The sequence below is a fragment of the Oryctolagus cuniculus genome, chromosome 13, assembly GCF_051225735.1.
Source record: "Oryctolagus cuniculus isolate XC-2025 breed Fujian yellow rabbit chromosome 13, ASM5122573v1, whole genome shotgun sequence".
Lineage (NCBI taxonomy): Eukaryota > Metazoa > Chordata > Mammalia > Lagomorpha > Leporidae > Oryctolagus > Oryctolagus cuniculus.
In genome coordinates, this window is record NC_142879.1 from 104,058,577 (window position 1) to 104,084,453 (window position 25,877).

Genomic DNA, 25,877 nt, shown 5'->3' on the forward strand with positions numbered 1-25,877 from the left:
GGGACTCGAACCGGCAACCATATGGGATGCTGGCACTACAGATGGCGGCTTTACCCGCTACGCCACAGCACTGGCTCCCACATCCTTTTGCTTTACAAATCCCTTCTATTGTAGAGTGATCTACCATTCAATTGTTTTTCTTTCTAACTTTCTGTTTCCTCCCCTCTCCTTTGGGTTTAATTTGCTATTCTTTGCTTATGTTCAGGAGGTAAATGTCACATTTTCAATATCACTCAGTCAAAATGTTTTCTAATTTCCGTTGTGATTTCTTCTTGGTCCTGTGGATTATTACAAATAATTTTGTAATTTGTGTTGTCTAATTTTCAACCATATGTGACTTTTATAGTTATCTTTTTGATACTGGTTCCTTTTAAATTCCACTGTAGTTAGAGAGCATATTGCATATAATTTGAATAAACTTAAATTTGTAGAAGTTTTCTTTGTTGCTCCAGTATACATTCAGTTTTAGTGAATATTTATGTGCAATTTAAATGAACAAGACATTCTAGTATTGTTGGTGCAGAGTTGTACCCTTGTTAATTAGGGTAAATTAATTCCTGGTGGTGTTTACCTTTTATAGCTTTATCTTTTGGAAGCCTGTGCTACAGTCACCCATTGCTTAATGGCAAGAATATAGTCTGAGAAACAGTCGCTTAAGGGGACCAGCACTGAGGCGCAGTGGGTAAAGCTGCAGCCTGCAACACCAGCGTCCCACACTGGAGCACTGGTTCGAGTCCCGGTTGTTCTTCTTTGATCCAGCTCTCTGCTAATGCAGCTGGGAAAGCAGCAGAACACGGGGCCCTGCCACCCATGTGGGAAACTCAGATGGAGTCCCAGGCTCCTTGCGTTAGCCTAGAGCAGCCCTGGCTACTGTGGCCATTCAGGAGGAGAACCAGGGGACAGAGTGGAAGACGTTTCTCTCTTTCTCTCTCTCTGTGCATGCGTGTGTGTTCCTTTCAAATAAATAAATCCATCTTTTTAAACAAGGAAATAGGTGGTTAGGTGATTTTGTCCCTGTGTAAACGTAAAGGGTATATGTAGTTCACAAACTAAGACTACTATGACATCACTAGGCAATATACATTTATGCAACCACTGCTGTACACACGAGGGGTTCTTCAAAAGGTTGGTGGAAAATGGAATTAAAAGGTCAGTCTATCTACAGTGGTGCAAAACATTTCAAATCCATGCATTTTTTTCATAACGCACATTTCCCCGTGTGGGGAGCAGCTCGGACTAGACTAAGTTACTGGAATTAAGACTTATTCTATGCATCTGCTCTCCTACAATATGGCGCTGGGAGAGGAGAAAACAGCTTCTACCCAGCTGCCTCCAGTTCAACCAATAAACTGTAGGACTTGCTCCTGATTGGAGGAGAGCAGCGTACTCGGCGTGTGGGCAGCCGAGTTGGGATTGGCGGAGGAGGACTATAAAGGAGGAGAGAGACGGCATGCACCGGGAACATCTATGGGGAACATCTAAGGGAACCCGTGCAGCCCCCAGAGAGCCGGCCGGCGGTGTGCCGCTCCCCTGCGGAAGTGGGGAATGCGGCCAGGGGGAACTGCCCTTCCACGGAGGTGGAAGGGATAGTAGCCAACCCGGGAAGAACCAGCAGCAAACCCGGGGAGGGCCGAGCAGACGAAAGAACAGCGCAGGGTCCTGTGTCGTTCCTCCACGAAGAGGGGGAGCGACATAATGGTGCCGTGACTCGGATAGGAAACCTAGCTCGGATAGGAAACCTAGGACGGATAGCAAACTTAGGAGGGAAGAAACGGGAAGAACTGGGAAAATATCGGAGAGAGAAACTAGCAAACAGCCTAGGGAAATTACCGGAGAGAGAGACTAGCAAACAGCCTAGGGAAAAGCCGGACGAAAAGGGTGCCGGAAGAAGCTATTGAAAGCCTAGGCATAGACTCGGATACGGACTACGGGGGGAAGCTGGGAGAAATCTCTAAGGTCGAAAGCGAAAGTGAAAGCTAGAACAAACAGATTCGGACGCGGACTGTGGGGAGAGGCCAGGAGAAATGAGGGAGGAATATCGTTGGAGGAAAGCTTGGGGAAATATACCGGGTAGAGAAAACTGTTAGGGAAATTGAAGCCGCGGGGGGCAGGCCAAGGCGGAAACGAAAGCCACTTTGGGGTTCTCAGGTTAGCCCGGGAATAGGGGGCGAAAAGTTGAAACCAGAAGCTGAGACGTAAGCCAGATTGGGATCCGTCTGATTAGCCCGGGGAGCAAAGGACGGGAAGCCAAATCGTGGGGCGGAGACGTACGCTGGGTTGAATTCGCCAGGCTAGCCCGGGGAACTTGGATTGAATCCTAGTGGTGGAGACGCAAGCTACGCTGTGTTACTCGCGGAAGCCGCCGCGTGCAGAGAGAGCACAGGGCGTGAGTAGATAGGGAACGGGGCTGGCGTAGGCCGTGGTTCAGACGCGAAAGGGTTAAGCGTGGAGACCGCGGAGCGCGCGAAGCCGAGCCGCGCAAAGCCGGGAAGCTGCGCAGATGAGAGAGGCGCGCGGGCTGAAGCGGCGCAGAGCCGGGAACCCGCCGGCGGGGCGAGGTGCCGGGAAGCTGCGGGGATAAGAGAAACAGAAGTTTTAGAAGTAAAGTGAGAGAAATAGGAATGCTGGAAGATAGAAGTAAAATGGGAGAAATAGGAATGCCCGGAGATAGAGAAATAGAGAGAAATAAGGCCTCCCCTCAACATGCCAATTAGAAGGCTTGGATTCGGTCTGCCCGATTAGTGAGGCGATGAGCACCTGGGCGGCTAGCCGCAGGTCACCGAAGACAGGCACGAATTAACATCAGTAAAGCTTCCCCACAATGCAACAATTAGGAGGCTTGGATTCGGTCTGCCTGATTTAAGGCGGTAAGCGCCAGCAAAGCTCGACCAGAGTATGAGCTGCAGGTCACCGAAGATAGGCACGAACCAACACTAATAAGTCTCCCCCACAATAAGGCAATGAGAAGGCTTGGATTCGGTTTGCCTGATAGGTTTTGTAAACACCTGCAGGCAGTTCTAGCAGAGCAGAGTATGCGCTGCAGGGCACCGAACACAGGCACGCATCAGCGCCTAAAAACCTCCTCACAACATGGCGAAGAGAGGACCCGGATTCGGTTTGCCTGATTGATAGGACTTGTAAGAGCCTGTGGCAACTCTAGCAAGTAGAGCAGAGTGTGTGCTGCGGGACACCGAAGACAGGCGCGTATCAACGCCAAAAAAATAAAAAGAAAGGGGGATCTGTGGGGAGCAGCTCGGACTAGACTAAGTTACTGGAATTAAGACTTATTCTATGCATCTGCTCTCCTACAATATGGCTCTGGGAGAGGAGAAAACAGCTTCTACCCAGCTGCCTCCAGTTCAACCAATAAACTGTAGGACTTGCTCCTGATTGGAGGAGAGCAGCGTACTCGGCGTGTGGGCAGCCGAGTTGGGATTGGCGGAGGAGGACTATAAAGGAGGAGAGAGACGGCATGCACCGGGAACATCTATGGGGAACATCTAAGGGAACCCGTGCAGCCCCCAGAGAGCCGGCCGGCGGTGTGCCGCTCCCCTGCGGAAGTGGGGAATGCGGCCAGGGGGAACTGCCCTTCCACGGAGGTGGAAGGGATAGTAGCCAACCCGGGAAGAACCAGCAGCAAACCCGGGGAGGGCCGAGCAGACGAAAGAACAGCGCAGGGTCCTGTGTTGCTCCTCCACGAAGAGGGGGAGCGACACCCCGAACTTTTAGAGGACTGTATGTGTAGGCTTTGATTATTTTTTGCACCAAATCAGCTTATCTTTTAATTCCCTTTTTCATGAACTGCTTGTAGTCCCTCATGTCGGTGATGGACAGGGATACAGTGTCCACTTCCTCTCTTAGTTCTGTCGGCTCCAGCTTTCTGGGTGTGCGGCCAGGTGAACAGGTGCACGCCGTTTAGCACTCCGTGTCGTCCAGACAGACGGGCCCTTCTGTGAGGCTGAGAGCCCTCTGTGCCTCTAGCCGGCTTTCTGCCTTCAGGTCTGCTCTGTAATCCTAGCTAAGGTTTGCGTGATCTTTGCTGCTGTGCCACCGCGCCGCCCCCAGCCCCGCGCTTATCACAGATTCCGTACTTTCTGTTTTTAAAGCTGGTGGTCTTCCAGCATTTTCCTTTGCTCTGATACAGCGTGTTGCTGTCTGTTCTTTTATGATGACCCCAGAGAGTTCCTGTCTCTTGCTGGAGTAGATCTGATTACGAATGAATATTTTTACAACTTTCTCAACACGGCCAATGCCCCGGGACATTCTGACTCCATTTGCTTGCCTCTTGGCCCCTGTGTGGTTATTGTGAAGTCGGCTGCCGTGTGACAGACACACGCACACGCGCACGCGCACACGCACGCGCGCACACATGCAGCCCCTCGGTTCATGCACCTCGTGGTTTTCCCTGGACTCCACGCTGTCGTCTGGGATCACTTTCCTCTTGCCTAAGGAACTCCATTTGCTACCTCACCTCCCAAGAAACTGCTGGTTTCAAGTTCTATTTTTATTCTTTTGGAAATTATCATTCTTTCCCTCTTCCTCTGTGAAGGATATTATTGTTAGTACAGAGCTATATATAATATAGACTATAGAGTATATATTATTGTTAGTATAGAACATGAGTTTGGGGGCCAGCGCCGTGGCTCACTTGGTTAATCCTCCGCCTGCGGCGCCGGCATCCCATATGGGCACGGGGTTCTAGTCCAGGTTGCTCCTCTTCCAGGCCAGCTCTCTGCTGTGGCCGGGGGAAGGCAGTGGAGGATGGCCCAGGTGCTTGGGCCCTGCACCCCATGGGAGACCAGGAGGAAGCACCTGGCTCCTGGCTTCGGATCGGCACAGCCCACCGGCTGTAGCAGCCATTTGGGGGGGTGAACCAACGGAAGGAAGACCTTTCTCTCTGTCTCTCTCTCTCTCACTAACTCTATCTGTCAAATAAAAAAAAAATGAGTTTGGCGATTTGCGCTCAACATTTTACTTTGTTGTTGAAGAATTAGATATCTATTGTTTGTTTGGAATTCATATGTCCTATTTTTTTGTCTTTATGTTCTGGAAGTTTCGCAGGTGTGCTTAAGAGACGGTTCTCTTCGGACTGATCCTGCTTTGGTTTGTAGAGCTTGCTCAACCTGTGATGGCTTGCTAATTTCTAATCTGTTTCGGGAAATTCTCAGCCATTAGCTCTAAGTATTGCTTCTGTCATATTCTCTCCCGTCTTTCCTAAAACTGCTCCTACGTGTATGTTACATTGTTTTGACCATGTCCCATGTGACTCTTACTCGTGTCTTTATTTTCTGTCCTTGCTGTCTCTCTGGACTTCAGTCTGGCTATTATCTGCTGACCATCTCTGACTCAGCTGTCTCTTTAGTTCTGTCTCACCTGAATGTGAACTCACCTGTCGGGCTCTTAATTTCAATTGTAGTTTTCAGCCTCAAAATTTTCATTTCCATTGCATCCCCTTGTATGTTCCAGTTCCCTGTTGAAATGGTCAGTATTTTCATTTAATTTCTTGAACACGGTAATCACAGCTTTTGTAAACTCTCAGTATTTGGTCTGGTGTGTAACTGCTTCTTTTGTCTCTTTTTTCTCTTGGTTTTGTTTTATCATGTTTGGTTGTTTTTTTTTTTTTTTTTTATGGCAAACATTCTGTGTGGAAAACTGTGAGTTGGTTTAGGTGTTCTGCATGATGTCATAGTCCTCCAGAAATTTTTTTGAGTTTTTAAATATATATCCCTGCAGCCGGTGCTGTGGAACAGTGGGTTAATCCATATGGGCACCAGTTCTAGTCTCGGCTGCTCCACTCCCGACCCAGCTCCCTGCTAATGCGCCTGGGAAGGCAGTGGAGGATGGCCCAAGTGCTTGGGCCCCTGCACCTGCATGGGAGACCAGGAAGAGGCACCTGGCTCCTGGCTTCGGCCTGGCCCACATCTGGCTGTTGCAGCCATTTGGGAAGTGAACCAGTGGTGGATGTGAGATATCTCTCTCTCTCCTTTACAAATACATAAATATTTTAAATGTACATTTTATCAATCTAAGTGCCTCCTTCCCAACAAATTCTCTCCCTGACAACATAACCATCAACAGGTGAGTGTATAAACCAATTATGCTGTAGACACCAAGGGACCACATCTCAGCAATCAAAAGGAAAAGGGGTTGGCATTTGAGCGGTGGTTTTAGACATTGCTTGGGGTACCTGCGTCCTGGCTGAAATGGCTCTCTGAAACGAGTCCTGGCTCTCCCACTTCCTGTTAACGTGCGTCCTGGGAGCAGCAGCAGTGCCTCACGTACTTGGGGCTCTGCCACCTGTGGGAGGCCCAGACTGAGTTCCAGGATCCTGGCTTCATCCTGGCAAAGCCCTGGCTGTTTCATTTAGGGAGTGAACAAGCTGATGGAAGATGTTACTCTGTGTCTCTTCCCTTCAGAAAACTGAACATAAATTTCTCTTTTAAAAACGGTCAACACTATGATACACACAAACCTGTGGACGAGTCACAGAACACTATGCTGAGTCAAAGAAGCTGGACCGGGAGATGCACTTGTCCCATGATCACGTTTCTGTGGAACTAGGAGCAAGTCACATCTCATCTGTATCGTAACAAGCCCATCGGAGCTTGCCTGGGACCAGGGATGGAGAACAGATTACTGATTGCAAAGGGACAGGTGGGGAGTTTTGAGGGCAATGGAAATGTTCTATTTCTTGACGGTGGTGTTGGCTTACCTAATTTGTCAAAGCTAATATAAATGTACATTTAACATGGGCGTGTGTTCCTGGCGTAAACTGCACCTCAGCACTAACCACTTACAAGTATTCATCCAGGATAGCTTTGCAGCTCTTGGTTGCAGAATTCTTCGGATACGAGTTAATCTGCTGCAGCCAGCAGCCCAAGTCTATTCATAGACCTTTGTCTATTATTGCCTGTCAGCTATGCTCAGTCAGTCCTGCCAGGGCTGCGTCATCTGCAGTTTCGGAGGCAAGACGTCACTCTTGAAAAGAGTGATATTAAGGCAGTCTGAGATCACTCAATTATTCTTGTAGGACACAACAAGCCACTCTGTTAACACGGCCAGTAGTTAGGAAACAGCTGCCTATTTCTCTAGAAAATTCCGGAAACTAATATATTTTTATCTCTTCATCCATAGGGCATTGTGTGCAATTTCGCCAAAGGCTTTGCTGATTCCAAGACTGTCTTTGCATTCCTTTCATTGATTAACCTTTCCCTGTTTCTTGAGTTGGGGGGAAAATTCTATGCCTTGAGACTTGTGAATATGTCCTTTATTATTTATCAAACACTGTTGACTTATGTTCTGGAGCTGCATGGGTGAGCTCTCCATCTCCAGGAAGCAGCAGATGGGGATGCAGTTGGTCTAGCCCTGGAGAGAGAGGCATTGAGAGCTCTCATTCCTTTCCATGGCTTGTCTTGGCTCTGTGGCCCCACATCTGCATTAGTTAGTTTCCTGTCCCTATTGGAGGGTGATTCTGCTTGCTGGGGATACAGGGCTGTCTTATGCTTCTGGATCTGAATCCATGAGGGGACTTCAAAAAGTTGATAGGAAGTTGAATCAAAAGGTACGTTTATGTTGCTGCAAAAAGTTTTGAAATCCACTCGTCTAGGGGATCTTCACATAGTTCATGAAAATGAGTATCTTGAAAAACGGTTGTATGGATTTCAGTCTGGGCAAGCACACCAGTGGATCTGGCGTACCCAGCCCTGACTCGGCATCCCATTTGTCGGACACGTGGACTCTCGCTTTTCAGTGACCTCCCCAGTAATCCACAGGACTGTTCGCTGTTTCAAGTTTGAAGCAATGACACTTGAGTTCACAGAAATAAGGCTCCCTGCATGGGTGATTAAACCCTTGTTACCATGAACGTCGGGAACAGGAGATCTCTGTCTCCCACGTAGCCCATCATTTCCAGGCCTTCGGCTAGCTCCTCCTTGTCTACTAAAATTATCCACATAGCTGCTCCCCTTCTAAAAGCATCAGCAAAGTGAGTCTGGATTCCAGGCCTCAGGAAGGGCCTTAACTCTACAGATGATGTCCGTGTGTGTCATACAAGGGGTCTTCAAGAAGTTCAAGAAATGTGTATTGTGAAAAAACTAGGCATAGGTTTCCAACATTTTACTGCCATGTTTATAGCAGCCCAATTCTCAATAGCAAACACAGGGAATGCACCTAGTTGTCCATTAAGAGATGCCTAAATAAAGAAAATGTAGTGGCTAGATAGATAGATAGATAGATAGATAATAGATAGATAGATAGATAGATAGGATGGAATATTACTCAGTTGTAATAAAGAATGAAATCCTGACACTCACAACAAAATAGATGAATTGGAGATCATTATGCTAAGCGACCAGAAGGACAAATACCACGTTTTGCTCACACGTGGACGTTAATATAGAGAGAGTATTAAAATGATGTGGCTGTCATATCCTTTGGTACACAATGATGGACTTCCCTGAATAGAATCATCTACATGACAATACACTCTTCTCTCCTCACTTTCTGATATTGCCATGAATCTCATATCATGGGACAGTAATGGCCCCGCTTTCAAGAAAAAAATAGCATATATCGTATGTATATAATACTGACATCCAAGGTGAATATGGCAAAATGTTAAAAATTATTAAATATTAAAATAATTGCTACAATGCTTCTAGAAGCACAAAATTTAAAAAAAAACAGGGGCTAGCATTGTGGCACAGCAGGTTACACTGCTGCCTGCACCATCAGCATCCCATATGGGCACCAATTCGTGTCCCAGCTGCCCCACTTCTGGTCCAGCTCCCTGCTAATGGTCTGGGAAAGCAGTGGAGGATGGCCCAAGTGCTTGGGCCCCTGCACTCATGTGGGAGACCCGGATGAAGCTTTTGGCTCCTGTCTTTGGCCTGGTCCAGCCCTGACTACTGTGGCCATCTGGGAAGTGAACCAGTGGAGGGAAGATCTCTCTCTCTCTCTCTCTCTCTCACTCTCTCACTTTCAAATAAATGAATAAATCTCTTTAAAAAGAGAAAGAAAAGAAAAAATAAAAGAAATGTTACATGATATAATTATTGTTAATATTTATGATGCTCAAATTTTTTTTCACTGAATTCATCTTTTAACTCCATTTTCCACAAACTTTTTGACGTTCCCTTGTATGATCTCTATTAAACAAACATTATCCAAATCTTCCAAATAGGTCAGTGGCATTATGTAATGATTCCAAAGTACTACATATTTCCATCTGGCTTCACTTAAATGCTTGCTGCACTTCCAGTCCTCATATTTTTATTGTATTTCTTCACAAATGAATGCTTTATTTAGGTATCACACAATCCCTTTCCTATTAAATCTATTTCCTTTGGATCCATCCCTGTTGGGTGGTTATGAGAGTCTGTGCAACTGTCGACTTGGGATGTAGCTTATGCACACATAGACACCTGCAAGCAAAGTACTGCACCCAAGTAGCCTTTAATGTAAAGATACTGCTGCACAGCGCGAATCATGGGGCCCTGGACTAGGCAGCTTTCCGTGCCGAGAACTAAAGTACCTGGCAGGAGCTTTCCGTGACGGCTCAGAGTTCGGAGGATCAGAGCTCAGGGTCAGGCGGCCCCATCTGGTGGAACAGCCCCATGGCAAGCCAGGAAACAGAGAGGGAGAGAGAGAGAGACAGAGAGACAGAGAGAGAGAGAGGAAGCCGGGCTGAACTTGGCGTAAATAATCTTCCCTCTTGGGAAAGCTACCTTCTGAGGACAAGCCCCCAGCAACCTAAAGACCGCCCTTGCCTCCGGTCACGCCCACCTCTCAGAAATCAAGTATCCACCCCGAACCCGGCAAGCCTTAACAGGAGACTTTAGAGTCTAAACATCCACTGAGGTCTGGCGAGCCGAGTCCTGCTCAATCTGTAATAGGCCCCAAACAGCCTCTAACGCACAGATTATTTCTGCGTGTGGTTGCCACCGAGTGCTCCGTTACATAAGTCCTTCCGGCTTTCAGCTCAGCTGGGCTTTCTTGTTGTGTATGTCACCTGGAAATCCAAGCTATATTTAGTCCCTAGTGAAACCTTCGTTCTCATCTATTTTTCATTATTATGTGAGAGGGAGGAAAGGAAGAAGAGCGAGCGAGTGTGCACAGTACCATCCACTGTTCATTCCCAAATACCCTCAATGGCTAAGGCTGGGCCTAAGAGACGAAGCCAGGACTCAGACGCTCAACCCAGGTCTCCCACATGGAGCCATCACCACTTACTCCCTAGGTCTACACTAGCAGAAAGCTGGAGTTAAGAGAAAGAGCCAGGACATCCATAAACCCAGGCACTCCGATATGGTATGTGACATCTCAACGGGTAGTCACTCACCCACCCCCTCTCTGGTCTTTTTGAGCCTCAACCCCCTCCCCTCCCAGGAATCCACCGTTCTGTTACTACCATACTAAGAATAAACACCGCTAGCACTGATTACAGACCGCCCAAGTTCCCCAGGGTGTGTGGTAAATGTTTACTAACTGGCACGAGATACACGTATGTAACGTTACGATAATTATAAAACACTGCGTATTGCAAGTTCCACATAACCAACCTATCCTTGAAGAACTTCATTGATTTTTTCAAATTCTTCTATCTGCAGCCATCCTGTGGTTGCAACTGATTGATGAATGGCTGGAATGCTGGCTGATGTTTTCATTTACATTAATGAGACAGAAGAGAACAGTCCGCACACATCAGCGCTTCGCTCGTGCCAGTGATGGAGCGGACCTCTTTGCTGAGTTAGATAATAGTTGTGAAGACCAGAACAATATTGTTCCAATTTTTTATGTCGTTCACTGCTACAGGCACATTAATCTGCCTGAGCATTTTTCCCATCAATTTCTTAAGTCTGGAAAAATCAACAAAGTAGTAAAACAATCCCTGACTTGGTCTAAATACTGCTTCTGTGGCCAATCTGAAATTACTACGATGTCATTGAATGGAGGATTGGGAAAAGATATGTATAATACACATACTATAAAATATACAATATTATATAGCGTTTCAACCACAGAGCACATTTAGTTCATAGAGAACACTAATGTAATACAATAAAAAAGAACTAAGTTTTGACTACTATGTTTTTAAATCTCAACTGGAAAAATAAAGGACTTGCACATTTATGGAGTGCCTCTTGTAGCTTTCTTTTCCCTGCGGTGTTGCTTGTTGACAAAGCCAGACCCTTTCACCTGCTGAGTTTCCCGGAGTGGACCGTCTTGATCTCATACTCATGATGTAAGTCTCTGTCCTCTGTCTCCTGGAAGCTAGACCCAGAGAGTGATTCAGACTCAAGGGGCACGTCCTTTGACAAAACCCCAAGAGGCCTCGCTGCCTTCCCTCGGGATGCATGCAACGTCCAGTTCTTTCTCAGGATGACAGCAGCTGTTGATGCTTGATGCTCTATTTGTCAACTGAATTGTAAGGTGGATATAAAATGGATATCATATCATTTTTCAGTTATCAAGTGGAAACTTTTAGATTGAGATAGTTTCCCTCGTCTGCTATTTGGTTACTCAGAGGTCAAATGCATACACAGAAATCAAGACAAACGCTCGATTCATTCCATTGACTGGTTTTTCAAAGGGCTATGAATGGATTCCCTCTCGTCTTCCTCAAATGAACAATTGTCTTTTTAAACATCTTTGTGAATCATGGGTTTCAATCTGCAATGATTCTTACTACTGGACCCCAAACTCACCCATTGTTGCCAGCGGACTCTTCTTCGACTTGCCTTCAGAATCCTTTTGACAAGATCCTAGTGATAGCTGATGGCTTCCTGGCACGACAAGATCTTCCGGGATCATTTTGTACGTTTCATGCCCCACATCTGGAATCAGTCATGTCTCCAAAAAGCCTTGGTTTCTATTGCGAGGTGGAAACATCTGGGTCATTTTCAAAGCAAGAAGTGTAGCTGTGAGTAGGCAACTAGCTAGCCTAACAGCTACGTTCCACATACCTAAAGTTCTTAGATAAACAGGACGTTAGCAGCCAAAACAGCCGAAGCAAATGCCAGGAAGACTGTGACCCTGAATACTCAGCCAGTGAGGAACTGGAGGAAGGGCCTGCGTGCCAGGAAACACCTATCTCGGTGTGAAGGTGTGCCGGCCCATCAGCCACCTGGGCTTGCAAGATCTTTAATAAAGTCTCGCCTTTGCTGCACTTCCTGTGTCTGAGTCCGTCCTTTGAGTGGACAGGCGAGGGTGCTTCTCACACTCTTGATAACAAATTCTAGTTCAAGTGGGTAGCTAACAAATGACATCTATGTACATATAGATATATACATGAAGTACCTCATGGCGTCATGGTGATAGTCCCAGTTGAATAACACACTACAGAGTATTTCCTTTTACAGTTGTAACTCCTTTGTTCCATCCTGAGAATCTTGATTCTCAAGGACTCAGGAGATGATAGAATTAAAATATCTCATATGTATTCATTTGTTTAATTTCCTATTACACAGTCCAGGAATTTTTCTAGAAAATGTCTTGGTATCGGTTGTTTTAGGCCAGTATTAGTTATCTGGTGTGCTCCTTCAAAATATAATATTTTTTAATTTCAGGAAAGTTTTCTTGAAAAATAATTTTTTTAAAGGTGTGTTTATTTGAAAGTCAGAGTTACAGGTTCACACCCTAGATGGCCCAACAGCCAGGGCTGGGCCAGGCCGAAGCCAGGAACTTCCCACATGGGTGCAGAGACCCAGACACTTGGGCCACCTTCTGCTGCTTTTCCCAGGCCATTAGCACAGAGCTGGATCGGAAGTGGAGCAGCCAGGAATAGAACTGGTGCCCGTAGGGATGCCAGGGTTGCAGGTGGTGACTTTACCACAACGCCAGCCCTGAAACATAATTTTCAGTTTTTCTCTTGCCTCGGTTTTCTTCATATAATCCTGTTCTCTTTTGCTTTGTCTTTCTTCAATGTCATTTTATCTTTTTTTAAAAAAAATCTTTAAATCTCTAGTCTTTGATTTTTAACACTTTCCTCTTTTGCATCTTTTATTTTTAAGCATCATCTCTTCGTGTGTTGTTTCTTCTAGTCGACAATGCTGGAATGTTCTTACCGCTCATTCGTCCCTGAGTTCTGTCATCTTAGTTCTTCTAAGTCTGATTTGTGTTGTTCTTTCATGTCTTGGAATTACTAAAGATTCACAGCTCATTTTGCAACAACAGCGCGTGTGTCTTGGGCATGCTTCCATTTTCTACAGGGATGCTATTCTGCACCTTGTTCTCTTTTTATATATATTTACTTTATATGTGACTTAACCTCAATACCGTTATGCTCATTTTTCTCAGCAAGCAACTTCCTGAGCTTTTAGAATAAAGACAGGACGAGGAAAGCTTTAACTCCAGTGTGTGTGTGTGTTGCTTGTGCGTTGTTTACAAATACAGCAGCTGGGGGTCCCTGGGCTCCGCTTCCCTGCACCTTGTTGAAGGAGATAATCGCTCTTGCCCGGTGCTCTCATCCTGTTCCATCCTCATTCCATTCTCAACCGCTTGTCTTTGGCAGGAGGACGGTCCTGGAGGGAGCTCTGGCAAGCTGGTTTCCAGAACTCCTAGGGTGCTTCGGCCTCTCCTGACCTGGTGGTTGCTTGAGGTCCTCCTGTTCCCAGGCCCACCAGACGCTACCCCTTTGCCTCCCCGTTTCTCTCACAGAAACCAACACCATGGAGATCCTGAAGCTGTCAGAACTCGGTTCCCACCTGCATATATCTGTGAGAATCCCTAGTCACCTAGTCTTCCCGTTGATTAGATGTGGGAATTGGAAACTTATGCTGTTGCCACACCACCTTCTTCCCAGAATGCTTTCCACATAGTTTCTTATTTTTAGAGTTACTTATTTATTTGAAAGAGTTACACAGAGAGAGGAGAGGCAGAGAGAGAGAGAGAAAGAGAGAGAGAAAGTGAGAGAGAGGTCTTCCATCTGGTGGTTCACTCCCCAGATGGCCGCAACGACCAGAGCTGTGACAATCCGAAGCCAGGAGCCAGGAACTTCTTCCTGGTCTCCCACACAGGTGCAGGGGCCCAAAGACTTGGGCCATCTTCCACTGCTTTCCCAGGCCACAGCAGAGAGCTGGATCGGAAGAGGAGCAGCCGGGACTTGAACCAGCGCCCATATGGATGCCGGCACTTCAGGCCAGGGCGTTAACCCACTGCGCCACAGCGCCAGCCCTATCCACATCGTTTCAATGCAGGAAGTATGATGTGGGTTACTCACGTGACACTCTTCTATTGCTGTTAAATCTATGCTTTTCCCAACAATTCACACTGGACAGTTTCATGCCCAGCTGAGCCAGGCCCTGTCAATGGCAACTATGCTTCATCAAAGCCTTCAGTCATCCTTGTATTTATTTGACAAACTCCCCTTGTATTTATTTGACAAACATGTACTCAAAAGTTAAGTCAATCTCAACACATGCCGCCCAGTTGTGCGGTAAAGAATCTCAGCAGAGGGGGAAGACCATAACACCAGCATCTGACTTGGAAGCAACGCTGAGAGCTACTGAGACTGATCATCACGCGTTCACCTACTCCGCACATATGTGCACATATGTATATATGTCAGAACTTGAGATGCCACTGTCACATCACCTAGCTCAACCCTTCAAACAGGAGAGCTCACTGTTAAATCCCCAGAGGTTAACACAAATCTGAACACACACTTAACCACCTGAAACAGCCTTAATGCACTGTTCAACGAATGAATGAAAGCACTTCTTAACAGACTGTTTATATTAAACCCATCCCAAGCACCTCTTGTTCAGTGGGCGGTGTTTCAGTACTGCCCTTTATTTAAAATCACACCATCACGTGATGCTGGTTTTGTGGAACCTGCCTACTGAATATGCTGCAGGTGTTGTCAAGAGTGGAAAGATGGGTAAGGAACTCTGCTCTTCATCTCGGGTAATGCTCAGACCACACTTTGGTTAATATTAAGAGGTCAGGAGACAGGGACGGGACCAGAGAGGGCAACCCTAAGATGTAGCCAGGTACATCAGATCTGGCTCTTTAACACAAGGGCTGAATTCCGGGAACCTCATAGTCAAAACTGTGTCACTCAAGTATGTTGGGATGCCCCCTTCTCAACACACTGATGTTGGCTTCCCTAGGTGGGTCTTTGATCCCTTAAGTTCATAGACTGGACAGTCTGGGCACAGGGACATCAACAAATCCTGCCACAGTCACTGAGCAGCCACTCAACTGTTTGAAGGTCAGCACCAATGCAGAGGTGTGGGCAGAGGGGACGGGAAAAGGAAGAAGACAAGACAGAGCACATTTCCTGTTCATGGTCTCAGAGAGAAGATGGGAGGAGAGTTTGGTGAGTCAATTTCATGTGATAGCTAAGCTTCTTCACCCTATGGTTTGCTGAAGTCTGAGCTGTCCTTGGGTTAGATTAGTTAGGGGAATCAAGAAACTATCACACCAGGGAACCTTCACAACAGGCATGCAAATACAGCCCATCAGCAACAGCTTCCTCAACCATAGCATCAGACTTGTATGTTCTCAACTACACATGTACGCACCAGTCCTGAAGGAATTTGGCCAGGAACCCTGATAAAATCACGTTGATAAAAACAAGTGCTAATTATCATCTACGGTAAGTAGGAAGGCGTACCCACATCTTAGCAGGTGGCTGGTGAAATCATGTGCACACCTACCGACTTGCTTTGAGACCAACAGTTTCAGCTGCCATTTAAAGAGAAGCTTTGTCATGGACATTCTCTGAGCTCTTCAGTGCTTCATACAGGGCGTCATTAGAAGTCTGCAGTAGCCTGGGTCCCAAGGGCATGCTCCAATTAGAACCATTTCTTTCACTAATTGTTGGGAGACAGTTTCTAAACTAAGGTTTTAGAAAACCTTTCCCACCAAAGAGAAAATTTTTGAATTTAAATGCGAGAATGTCCTGACACAAATGTCTAAAACAGTTTCTCAGAGTGTACCATTCCCAGATTTCCCAACAAGAACAGGGTCGACTGAGGCACAGTTTCAAAGTGGTGCTCACCGACTTGCGAGCATTTTCATAATGTAAATTCAAGTTCAATCGCATTAACCTCCCTTCCAGTCCCAATAGGAGAGCAGAGTGCGACAGGTATTCAGGTGTGGGAGCCCTGGCTGAACGTGCGTCTGCCCTTAATTTTAAGCTCTTCAAGCAGCAGGTACTTAGGCAAGCACGAGGAGGAGCTAAAACATAATAAATAGTTCTCTATGTCATGTATTTTGGAAATACCTTTGTAAAATGTGCACTCAGCAATTGCTTCCTCCCTAGAATCTACTTTCTAGAATAGTACTGTCCAGTGGAGTTTCAGAACGGACATGTTCTATCTGCATTGTCCAACATGGCCGCCATTGACTCCATGTCACTTCTGAGCACTGGAAATATGGTGATAGTGCCTAAATAGCTGAATTTTTAATTTTAATTAAATTCTGGGGCGGGCACTTGGTACAGTGGTTAAAACACCACTTGGGGTACCCACATCCCCTAAGGGACTGCCCAGGTGGGAGTCCCGGTTCTACTTCCACTTTCAGGTTACTGCTAATGCACACTCTGGGAGCCAGCAGGTGATGGCTTACATAGTTGGGTCCTGCCACCATATGGGAGACCCAGATTGATTCTGGGCACCTAGGTTTGGCCTGGCCCAGCCCTGGCTGTCGCGGGTATTTGGGGAGTGGTCCCAGCAGATGGAAGATGTTTGCCTTTCAACAAAATGAAAATAAACCTTAAAAAAATTAAATCCTTTGGAGGATATACACAGAAGTGAGATTACCGCACCATATGGTTATTCTATTTTTAATTTGGGGAACCTCCATACGGGTTCCCACAGCAGCTGTACTCTTTTTACCTGACAGTACCTGAGGGTTCCAATTTCTCCACATGCTCGCCAACATTTATTCTGCTTTGTTTTGTATAACACCCATCCTAAACAGTGTGAGGTGGTACCTCATAGTTTTCTGTATGTGTATTTCAACATAAGAGAGAACCAGGGAGTAGCAGAGACCTACCCTCACACTGATTCATCCTCAAATGCCTGCAAGTGCTGGGCCAAAGGTGAGAGCTGGGAACTCAATCCAGGTCTCCCACGTGGGTGGCAGGGACCCAACCACCTATTACCAGATGCCTTCTAGGGTCTGTCTTAGCAGACGGCTGGAATCAGAAACTGAGGGTAAGACTCAAACCTACGTACCCTGCCGCAGGATACAGGGATCTTAAGAGACATTTTCAGGGCAAGGCCAAATGGCCATCTTGGCATCTCATAGTTCTGATAAACAATTTCCCTAAAATCATTAGTGCTAGCATTTTTTTTTTTTTGACAGGCAGAGTGGACAGTGAGAGAGAGAGAGACAGAGAGAAAGGTCTTCCTTTGCTGTTGGTTCACCCTCCAATGGCCGCTGCGGCCAGCACGCTGCACCGATCCAATGGCAGGAGCCAGGTACTTATCCTGGTTTCCCTTGGGGTGCAGGGTCCAAGTACTTGGGCCACCCTCCACTGCACTCCCTGGCCACAGCAGAGAGCTGGCCTGGAAGAGGGGCAACCGGGACAGAATCAGGTGCCCCGACCGGGACTAGAACCCGGTGTGCCGGCGCCGCAAGGCGGAGGATTAGCCTAGTGAGCTGTGGCGCCGGCCATTAGTGCTAGCATCTTCTCCTGTCCTAGTGTCCATCTGTCGATATTCTTTGAGAAATTTTCAGCAGGTTATTTTGTTATTAAGTTCTAGGAGCTTTCTACATATGCTGGATATAAATTCCTTATCAGATAGGAGGGCATTTTAAAAAGTGGAAAAATGAAATTAAAAGATAATGAACATTTCCCCTGAACTTCCTCAAGCACCCTCAGATCCAATTTGCAACCATTTTCTCCCATATTCAGAGTTGCCTTCTCAATGTTTTAATGCCCAAGTTTTTAATTTTCATGAAACACCCTCTACATTTATTTGTGTTGCCTTGCCTTTGGTGCCATATTCAAGGGCTGGAAGAGGGATCAGCAGCATGACAATCGCTAAGACCTGGAAGCACCCTTTGCCACTCACGGCTGAGTAGAAAATATGGTGGACACACACCACAGAATACTGCCCTGTTGGCTCCTGTTTGGACAGGACTGCCGTAAGTGAAGGCAGACAGCCATATTAAACAGAGATTAGCGTGCACAGTGGGCTGTCCAGGGATGTCAGTGGGTGGAAACGGACCCACTGAAGTCTGATTATGCACCAGGAGTCGGGTAAGGGATGCTGGCTTATTTTCTTGCAATGCAGACCAGGAGGCCAGCAGAATGCACTACTCACCCCTGCCACCTCTATATTTGTAACAGATGCACATAATATCTGGAAGTTGAAAAATGGAAGCTTCAACATGTCACATCAATAAAACTCAGCTTGAAAGTAGATGACAACAGGCAGCAAGGTACTTGTTTCTTCCTCAAATTGTATTACTGAACTTTCTGGAATATGCCTTACAGGAGCCCCCTGATCATATGGTTTCACTTTCCACAGTTAGAGGTCACTGTGGTCAATTGCTGCCTGACAATACTGGAGAACCCCAGAGCTAAACAACTTGTCACCTTGAAGCTGTGGAGCACTCTGAGTGGTGCCATCCCACTGTCCCGTCTGGGACACTATCATTGCTTTGTGCAGCGTATCCACAGTGTATATGCGACCTTCCTATTAGTCACTCGGTAGTGTCTCAGTTACCCAGCACAGTGTCACAGTTCAAGCAACCTGTATTTTAATTAGTAATGGACCCAGGGTGGAAGAGCCTTGATGCGAAGGTGGACCCAGGGCATCAATCACCAAGGGCAGGTTTACTCTGGTGCTGTGTGGCAATGCTGCAGGGCGTACAGGAAAAGAGGACGCTTCCCACCCAGTATGTGTAGGGGTCTGGTTCCAGCACCCTCCACCTCCACAAAAAACAGCAAGACCTGCAGGTACTCAAGTCCCACAAATAAAATGGAACAGTATTTGCATGTTGTCTGTGCACAAATGAGGGTACTTCAAAACATGCATAGGAAATGGAGTTAAAGGGGGAGTTATACCACATTGCTTAGAGAATAACAAGAGAAACGCCTATACCTATTCACAACAGACCCTTTTTCCCCACCTCAAATACTTGCAATCCACAGTTGGTTGGGTCCACGGGTGAGGAATGCTACAGAGGGCCACTTGCACACAGAGCCAGGGCTCAGGCCTATCTACGGTTGTAGGCATCCTCCAGCGGACTTGGGATGCAACCCCATAGATAAGGGAGAACCACCGGTCTTAAATGACCACACACGCCAAATAAAAACCACCTAGCTGATGGCAACACTGCTGCCCTTCAGTCTCAGGCTCACTGCCAATGACCAAGCACGTAACTTACGTGCTGCATAAGCAAAAAAGTTCACAATCCATCAGGGTCTCGGGTATTTCACCCCAAAACTCAAGCTGTGATTATGAGGGTCCTTGTTTTATCAGTGAGACTTTTATTTGAGCATCCAAGATTCTCATTTTACCTACCTAAAAATAAGCCATCTCTCAAAATGTCCAGGAGGAAAAGGACGTCTTGAGTGCTACCTTAAGTATGCACTGGTCACCACACCCCAACTGCATTGCGGCTCTGAGTCCTACGACTTCTCCAGGCCTGTGCAAAGGCCCAGTGGACAACAGCTTCTGCAGCGTCATTTGTCTTCCCAGTGTCACCACGGATTTCACCCCCGTCCTGGGGTTCATGATGACATGAGTTTTGATGCAACTCGCAGTACGAGCCACCGCCTTCGAACTACCTGAGACTGGGGGGCCGGCACCCATAGTTCAAGGCCTCTCTCAAAGATGCCTTTTCTAAAAACTCTGAGAGAAATAAAGGGGAGGGAGAGTGGACCAGAAAAAACAAGCAATCCGACTTTTCTAACGAGGTATGGCAGCGATTACACAGTTACCTTGTTCCACAAGTGCCTTTCTCTTTCCTTTTCTGCTCTTTTTGTTCCTAGGGGCGGAGGGAAGTAAGGAAGGCAATGACAGGTTCTTCTAAGGCCATGCCTGCGTGAGGCTGCTTTGTGAACGCTGGGCCCGGCCCGGCTGAATATGCTCACAGCCACAGCGGGGCCACACGCCTTCCGCAGGGGACTCATTGGGATTCGCTGGCAAAGCCCTGCTGTCCCTGCTGGCAGTTCCAGGAGCCTCATTAGGTATTCCTCAGCGCCCCCTCCTGTAGGGCACTCGGGCTGACTCTGCTTGGCCCCTGGGTAACTTGGGAATTTCCAATAGATTCGCACACACCAGGACTGGAAGGCTTGCCATTCGCTTGTTTTCATTTTCTTTTAAGACGCAAATGAACGCTGCACTTCAGAGGACTGTTGCACTGGAATACTGTTGTAAAAACGGGAAACGGTGGCCACCTGCAAGATTCTATGGGCCAGGCTAATGTTCCCGCTAAACGCTCTCTCTGGTCCTACGCCGGGAAGTGTTTTCTGCACACAAGATCATTACAGCCGAGGGCTGGAGTTCAGAGAGTACAGCGAACTCCATAAAACCTTACTTTCTTCCCATCCTCTATACACATGCGATATTTGAACATTTGCGTTTTATTAAACTGGTGACGGCGTGACACCCACTGGACTATTTTTATTTTCTTCTTTACTGAAATGACATGTTGTGCACTCCTCTGGGTGTTTAAAAAAATCTGTAAAGATGTTTGAGAATTAGTGTCATGGGAAACTACATGTTTACTTTAAATATTTAATTAGAAGCCTCTCCCATGAGCTGGGAAATAATTTCTTGGCACACTTAAGGGGCAACAGTTCTCCTTTTACTGCTCTCTTAACTATCCACTACTATGGGTTTGCAGAGAGCTTGGAATGAACCTAAAATAGTACGGAGACCTCCGGGTATCTGCCATTGTGACGACGGGGGTTCTCACTCGTATGGAAACGACGGCAGGCAGCCACACATCCATGCCTGCATACGGGTGCATGTGTGTTACACAGTCTATCTTGCCCCAAGTCCAAAGTTTGTGCTTTGCACATAAAAAGGAAAAATTCAGATCTGCCTCCATCTAATATGTACCCTTATTTTCTCCAGAGAAAAGGTAAAAATTTCTTACAGCTGTAAAACTTAAATGAGTATTTTTCTTCTAGTGGAGAATACACGCTGAACATAGTTTTTCTTTCACCTCTCAACTAAGCTTTTTTATGACGCTCTGAAGCAAGGCCTATTCATCAATGAAATTCTACAGATAATTTTTATTTCAGCTTTTAATGTATTTTCTACTAAAAAAAATCAAGCTGTCGAGACAGGAAAATATTACTGATTTTGTTATTACAAAAACAAGTGAGGGTTTTTCAATTCACCAAGGATGAACACACAAGACATTGCTCTCACTGTACACACAGTGTTACAATCAGATGGTTAGCAGGATACTAACAAGACATCAGAGACTTCACACACACACATACACACACATGTACTTTGCAACAAGAAACACAGAACAATTTTAATCTTTGATATGTTCATGACCACCCTTGGGGAAGAATGTTACAGAATTGGGTCTCAGTATTTTCCTGGTAAAAAACATCCCTTATAAGAGCGAGCCCTAAGCACACGTTCTTTGGGACATCTTTAGGCAAATATAAGCATTCAGATTTGGGGCTCTTTCTCTTGACCCAAAATGATCTGCTTTAGTTGACAAACAGTTTGGTTTGTTATCAATTTAACAAGATCACAACACACACAGTCTTATTTTGACCACAAAACTCAGGTGAGAGAGGCTTTTAGACAGACCATACAAAAAAAGGATTTGTTCCCCAGGAAGGCAATCTGTAAATTATAAATTCAATCTTAAGAAAAGGAATCTGGGCCACAAATCATTTACTTTTCAAATATTGATGAAGAAATAAAAAGTATGTGTGGGGATGGGGCTGTGTTGGCATGGAAAGTAGAAGGAAGGGTGGGAAAAAAGGAAACCATATTCGCCACGGGAAATATTGGATTCGGTTGATTTTTAAAAAATGAGGTATGAGAGTATGCCAGTAAATGCAAAACCAAAGAAACAAATAAAAAAAAAAAACAAAAACAAACACTAAGAGCCCAAATGCACATTTCCAATGGAAAAATCTCTAAACCTCTTAATAGTTTTCTTTATTAGATTAGACATTTCATATACAGCAGTTAATCTAGAAAAATACATTTAAAAAATTTTCAACAGACCATGCTCCCTGTAACAAAACCTTCCAAACCCTGTTTTATTGTACAAATCAATCTACATTAGTAATGTAAAAAGAAATTCTCAAATTTAGTAACGTCATTTTCTATCCAATGTCCATCTAATGTACACATGGGTTTCTACTATTCAAACTAAAGAGTTAGACTTCTGTCATAAAATTTTTTCTAACATACTCTGTACATATTAAATAATCTAAAAGATTTCTCTTGTAGTGCATTTACCCTTAAACAAGTCTAGTCAATATTTTTTCAGTACCATTGGCATTACAGTGGTTTGCCTGTCAATGTAATCAAAATCTAAAAGTGCACACAGTTAACTCTCCCAAGTAACGGCCTATCTCTGGAGGAACCTACTACTCATGGAAAAGATTACCAACAGCGTGAATAGGAACGCAGGGTTAGAATGTCCTCTGAGACTATACAGCACAATGATATACACAGCTAAAGGACCTGGAGTCTTCAGCCTATATTTACAATGTCTATTTCCACAGGGTCATACCAGGAGCTCAGTATGGCACTAGATACAACTAGGGTTGTTAGCTACAATTCAGTATAAGCAAGACAGCTCAAAAAACACCCTGACCTCACTGATGCTAACTAGAACTCCAGTACATCACAGTGTTTTAAGTAGTATTAGTGTGCTGCCCAGACGCGCAACTGAGACACCCAGTGAGGATGCCGTGCGACACGAGCAGACAGCAAGCCTTCGGCAAGGGTTACGTCTGGTGACAGCACTTAGCCACTGCATGCAGAAACCCTGAAGAGGAAACGCACAGGTTTCAAGACAGGTATACTTCATTTTGTTTAAAATGCCCAAGTGGTTACATGTTGTTCTACCAAGTGGTGAGCCTACAGATCATGAGAAGAAACTACATTATCCAGTTTGAGGGGTGGGGGAAATGTAGTTTTCTTATCAAATTATCCAGTGTATATGACTGGTTAGAATTGTTAAGTTTTGATTTCTTTCTGTCTCTCTTTTTTTTTTCTTTTACTGAATTCCAAGTATGAAATGCAGACATTCAGGATAAATGAATTCAATATTACACAGTTACACCTCCTTGTGACAAAGCAGCAAATATGAGGGCCTAATAGGCATCGTGATGCTCCCCTTCCCTTCTGATCCCTCGAAAAAGTGCAAAATCAAAGAGTCACTGCTTGGTCCAAAACGAAAGCACACTGTGGACAGAGACGTGAAATCGATGGAGCCCCGCGTCGCTCCGCAGGTCGTCCTCGCAGAGAATCAACGTCCGAAGATGGAGCTTACTTCCAGCAGAATTAATTCCACAATCTGATTCTGGTACACAGTATGAACCGCTATGTTGCCAGTCTCCTTCTCTGGTTTTAGTAGGGTGGGACCAAAGACAATTGCTATACTCTGGTAGGTCATTCGGTTTTTTTCTCCATTTTCTATAACTCTGGGAGGGGGGGAAGAGGTTGTTAAAAGATGGTGGGGAAAACTTTTTCACACTGCATCATGAACCTAACCGTCTGCATTGAGAAAAGAGAAATAGCGCTCATTCTCCCAAGACACATAAAGTCCTGAACCAAGGAGAACCCACTCTGAATGCCGTGTGAAGCCTTTTTTTGAATAAACTCAGATGAAAGGATAATTACACAAGAGGCCTTCAAAAAGTTCGCAAGAAATGCAATTTGAAAAAACCTGAAATCCACGCACAGCTCTTTTCACAGTACGCATTTCCTGGTGAACTCCCGAAGACCCGTTGGACACACTCTAACAAATATTAAAAGTGTGAGATTTCTGGCTCCCTCTGTAAACAGGACACAGACTCAAAGTATTAGTTAGGATTCAGGTGGCAGTGGTCACTCCCCCAGGTGGATGGTGCGGGGGGGGGGGGGGGGGATATTTCACCAGGACACAGAGATTGAACTTTGAATTATACTGATTTTATATTATTTTTGCAAAACAACAAAAATTTCCCTATTGGGATTATTTTAGATTCTAAAGTTCTTTTTATAAGATGAAAACATTCAGTTATTCACATGTCCAGAGTAACCCAGAGCCATGGCGGCTTTACTTGAAGGTAATTTAATGTCTCACACTTAAGGCTCAATCTCATCTTTGCACGAGTAGCAACAATGTGGCAGGCCCTATATAAATGCTCCACACACAGGGTCTAGTGCATGTTTCACCCTACATCATTTCACCCCCGAGGAACTGATACTAAAGGAAGTCGGGGGAGCATCCTCTTTCACAGTCACAAAGACAGCAGGTAGCATGGCCGGAATCCCATCCTGGGTCTGAGTGACTGGGACCGCCCAGGGTTCCCACTGCACTACGCCGTATCTCAGACTGCCCTTCCCCTCTTACCTTTTGAGATGTCTAAAAAGAATCTGCATTGTATCTTGATTTGGCTTTGGTAACTGTCTGATTAGATCCTTAACAGCAGCGACTCGCTGTCTTGGTTCCTGCTCTGGAAAATAAATAACAAGTAGGTATTCGGCAGCCAGTACTTAGGAAACTGAAAGCAATGACCGTTTGGAAACGGGTATTTGGTAATACACAGCGCCATCTGGTGGTCACATTTAAAATATCTGGAGTAAAACCATCTTTAAAATGAGAGATCAAACAACACGGCGGCATCATCTACAGGAAGGATTTTCAGTATGTAGAGAAAAAAACAATGGATTTACATACTTACTAATTGCATTAACGAAATCATTAAAATGATTAAATGTAAAAAGCGGTTCTGGTAATTCTCGAAAAAACATTTTGAGTGCTCCGGTGACGACATGAATATCTTCCCATTTGCTGTCGTTCAAGTCCAACTTCTCATCTGGGAAACAGAAGGAATCGGAAATTTTTAAAAATGGCCTCGAGCCAGTTCTGAAGGTGGTGAGTGCAGCTCTTGGCTGTGACAGCAGGGAGGATAATCTTACCGTGGTTGACTGCAAATCTCAGTTTCTGGATCACAGCAAGGTTGCCGCTCACTCTGTAGATCCCGTCGACATCCAGACCTAGGTGGAGGCACAACGTTTCAGGTTTAGGGATCGCTCTGCCGCCTCTGCAGCTGCCTGTCTGGGCATTCTCACTCGTTAGCATTCGTCTAAAACCAAATGCACAAATATTCTCCTCCGAACGGCTTTTTATACATGCTTGGCAAGGGGAGCGGGCTAGAAATTCACTCTGAATTCTGTTTAATAAACTCTGCTTTGTTTATCAGGCTCAAGGCAAACATAACATTTAAAACTTAAGAAACACAACAATTTCAGATAAACTTCTGAAACACCTGGGACAGTTCAACACGTAAAGGAAGCCAGTACACAACACTGGCCTGCTATTTTTTTGCGCACTACTTTATAACATAAATGTACACAGTGAAGAACTCTCTTAAAAGTATTTGTCATATTAAGTGCTTGCAATAACTGTAATACAAGCAGATCAAAAGAAACACGCTCATTTGATAATTTATCTTATATATGAAACAGAATCATTAGAAATTTACATAATTAAGCCTTAAATTTGTAGGTATGCATGAAATGACAGTGCTGTATACATTTAACAAAGCACATTAGCTGATGTGCTGTTCCGTTTAACTTCAGACAAAGGCAAGCAAGCAGTGTGGTGTCGACGACTGTCACGTCGACAAGAGGAGCCGGGGCACAAGAGACCTGGAACTGGCAGAAATTACAAATCCTATCACATGTTTTAATTGCATGAAATGCTTCTGATGA

At 45.4% G+C, this 25,877-nt stretch overlaps 1 protein-coding gene across 11 annotated transcripts in view; it reads right to left on the bottom strand.

The window, feature by feature from the left end:
- Window positions 1-22,060: 22,060 nt before the first annotated feature.
- The window catches only part of ARHGAP12 (Rho GTPase activating protein 12), a 133,927-nt gene continuing 130,110 nt past the window's right edge, over window positions 22,061-25,877 (bottom strand). For all 11 annotated transcript variants that reach the window (XM_070056093.2, XM_070056092.2, XM_008268008.5 and 8 more), the window contains 4 exons: window positions 25,083-25,160; window positions 24,845-24,979; window positions 24,514-24,616; window positions 22,061-23,599 (listed from right to left, as the gene is read on the bottom strand). In XM_070056093.2, coding sequence (XP_069912194.2) covers window positions 23,425-23,599; window positions 24,514-24,616; window positions 24,845-24,979; window positions 25,083-25,160 — 491 coding nt within the window. In that variant the 3' untranslated portion in view covers window positions 22,061-23,424. The remainder of the gene's footprint in view (window positions 23,600-24,513; window positions 24,617-24,844; window positions 24,980-25,082; window positions 25,161-25,877) is intronic.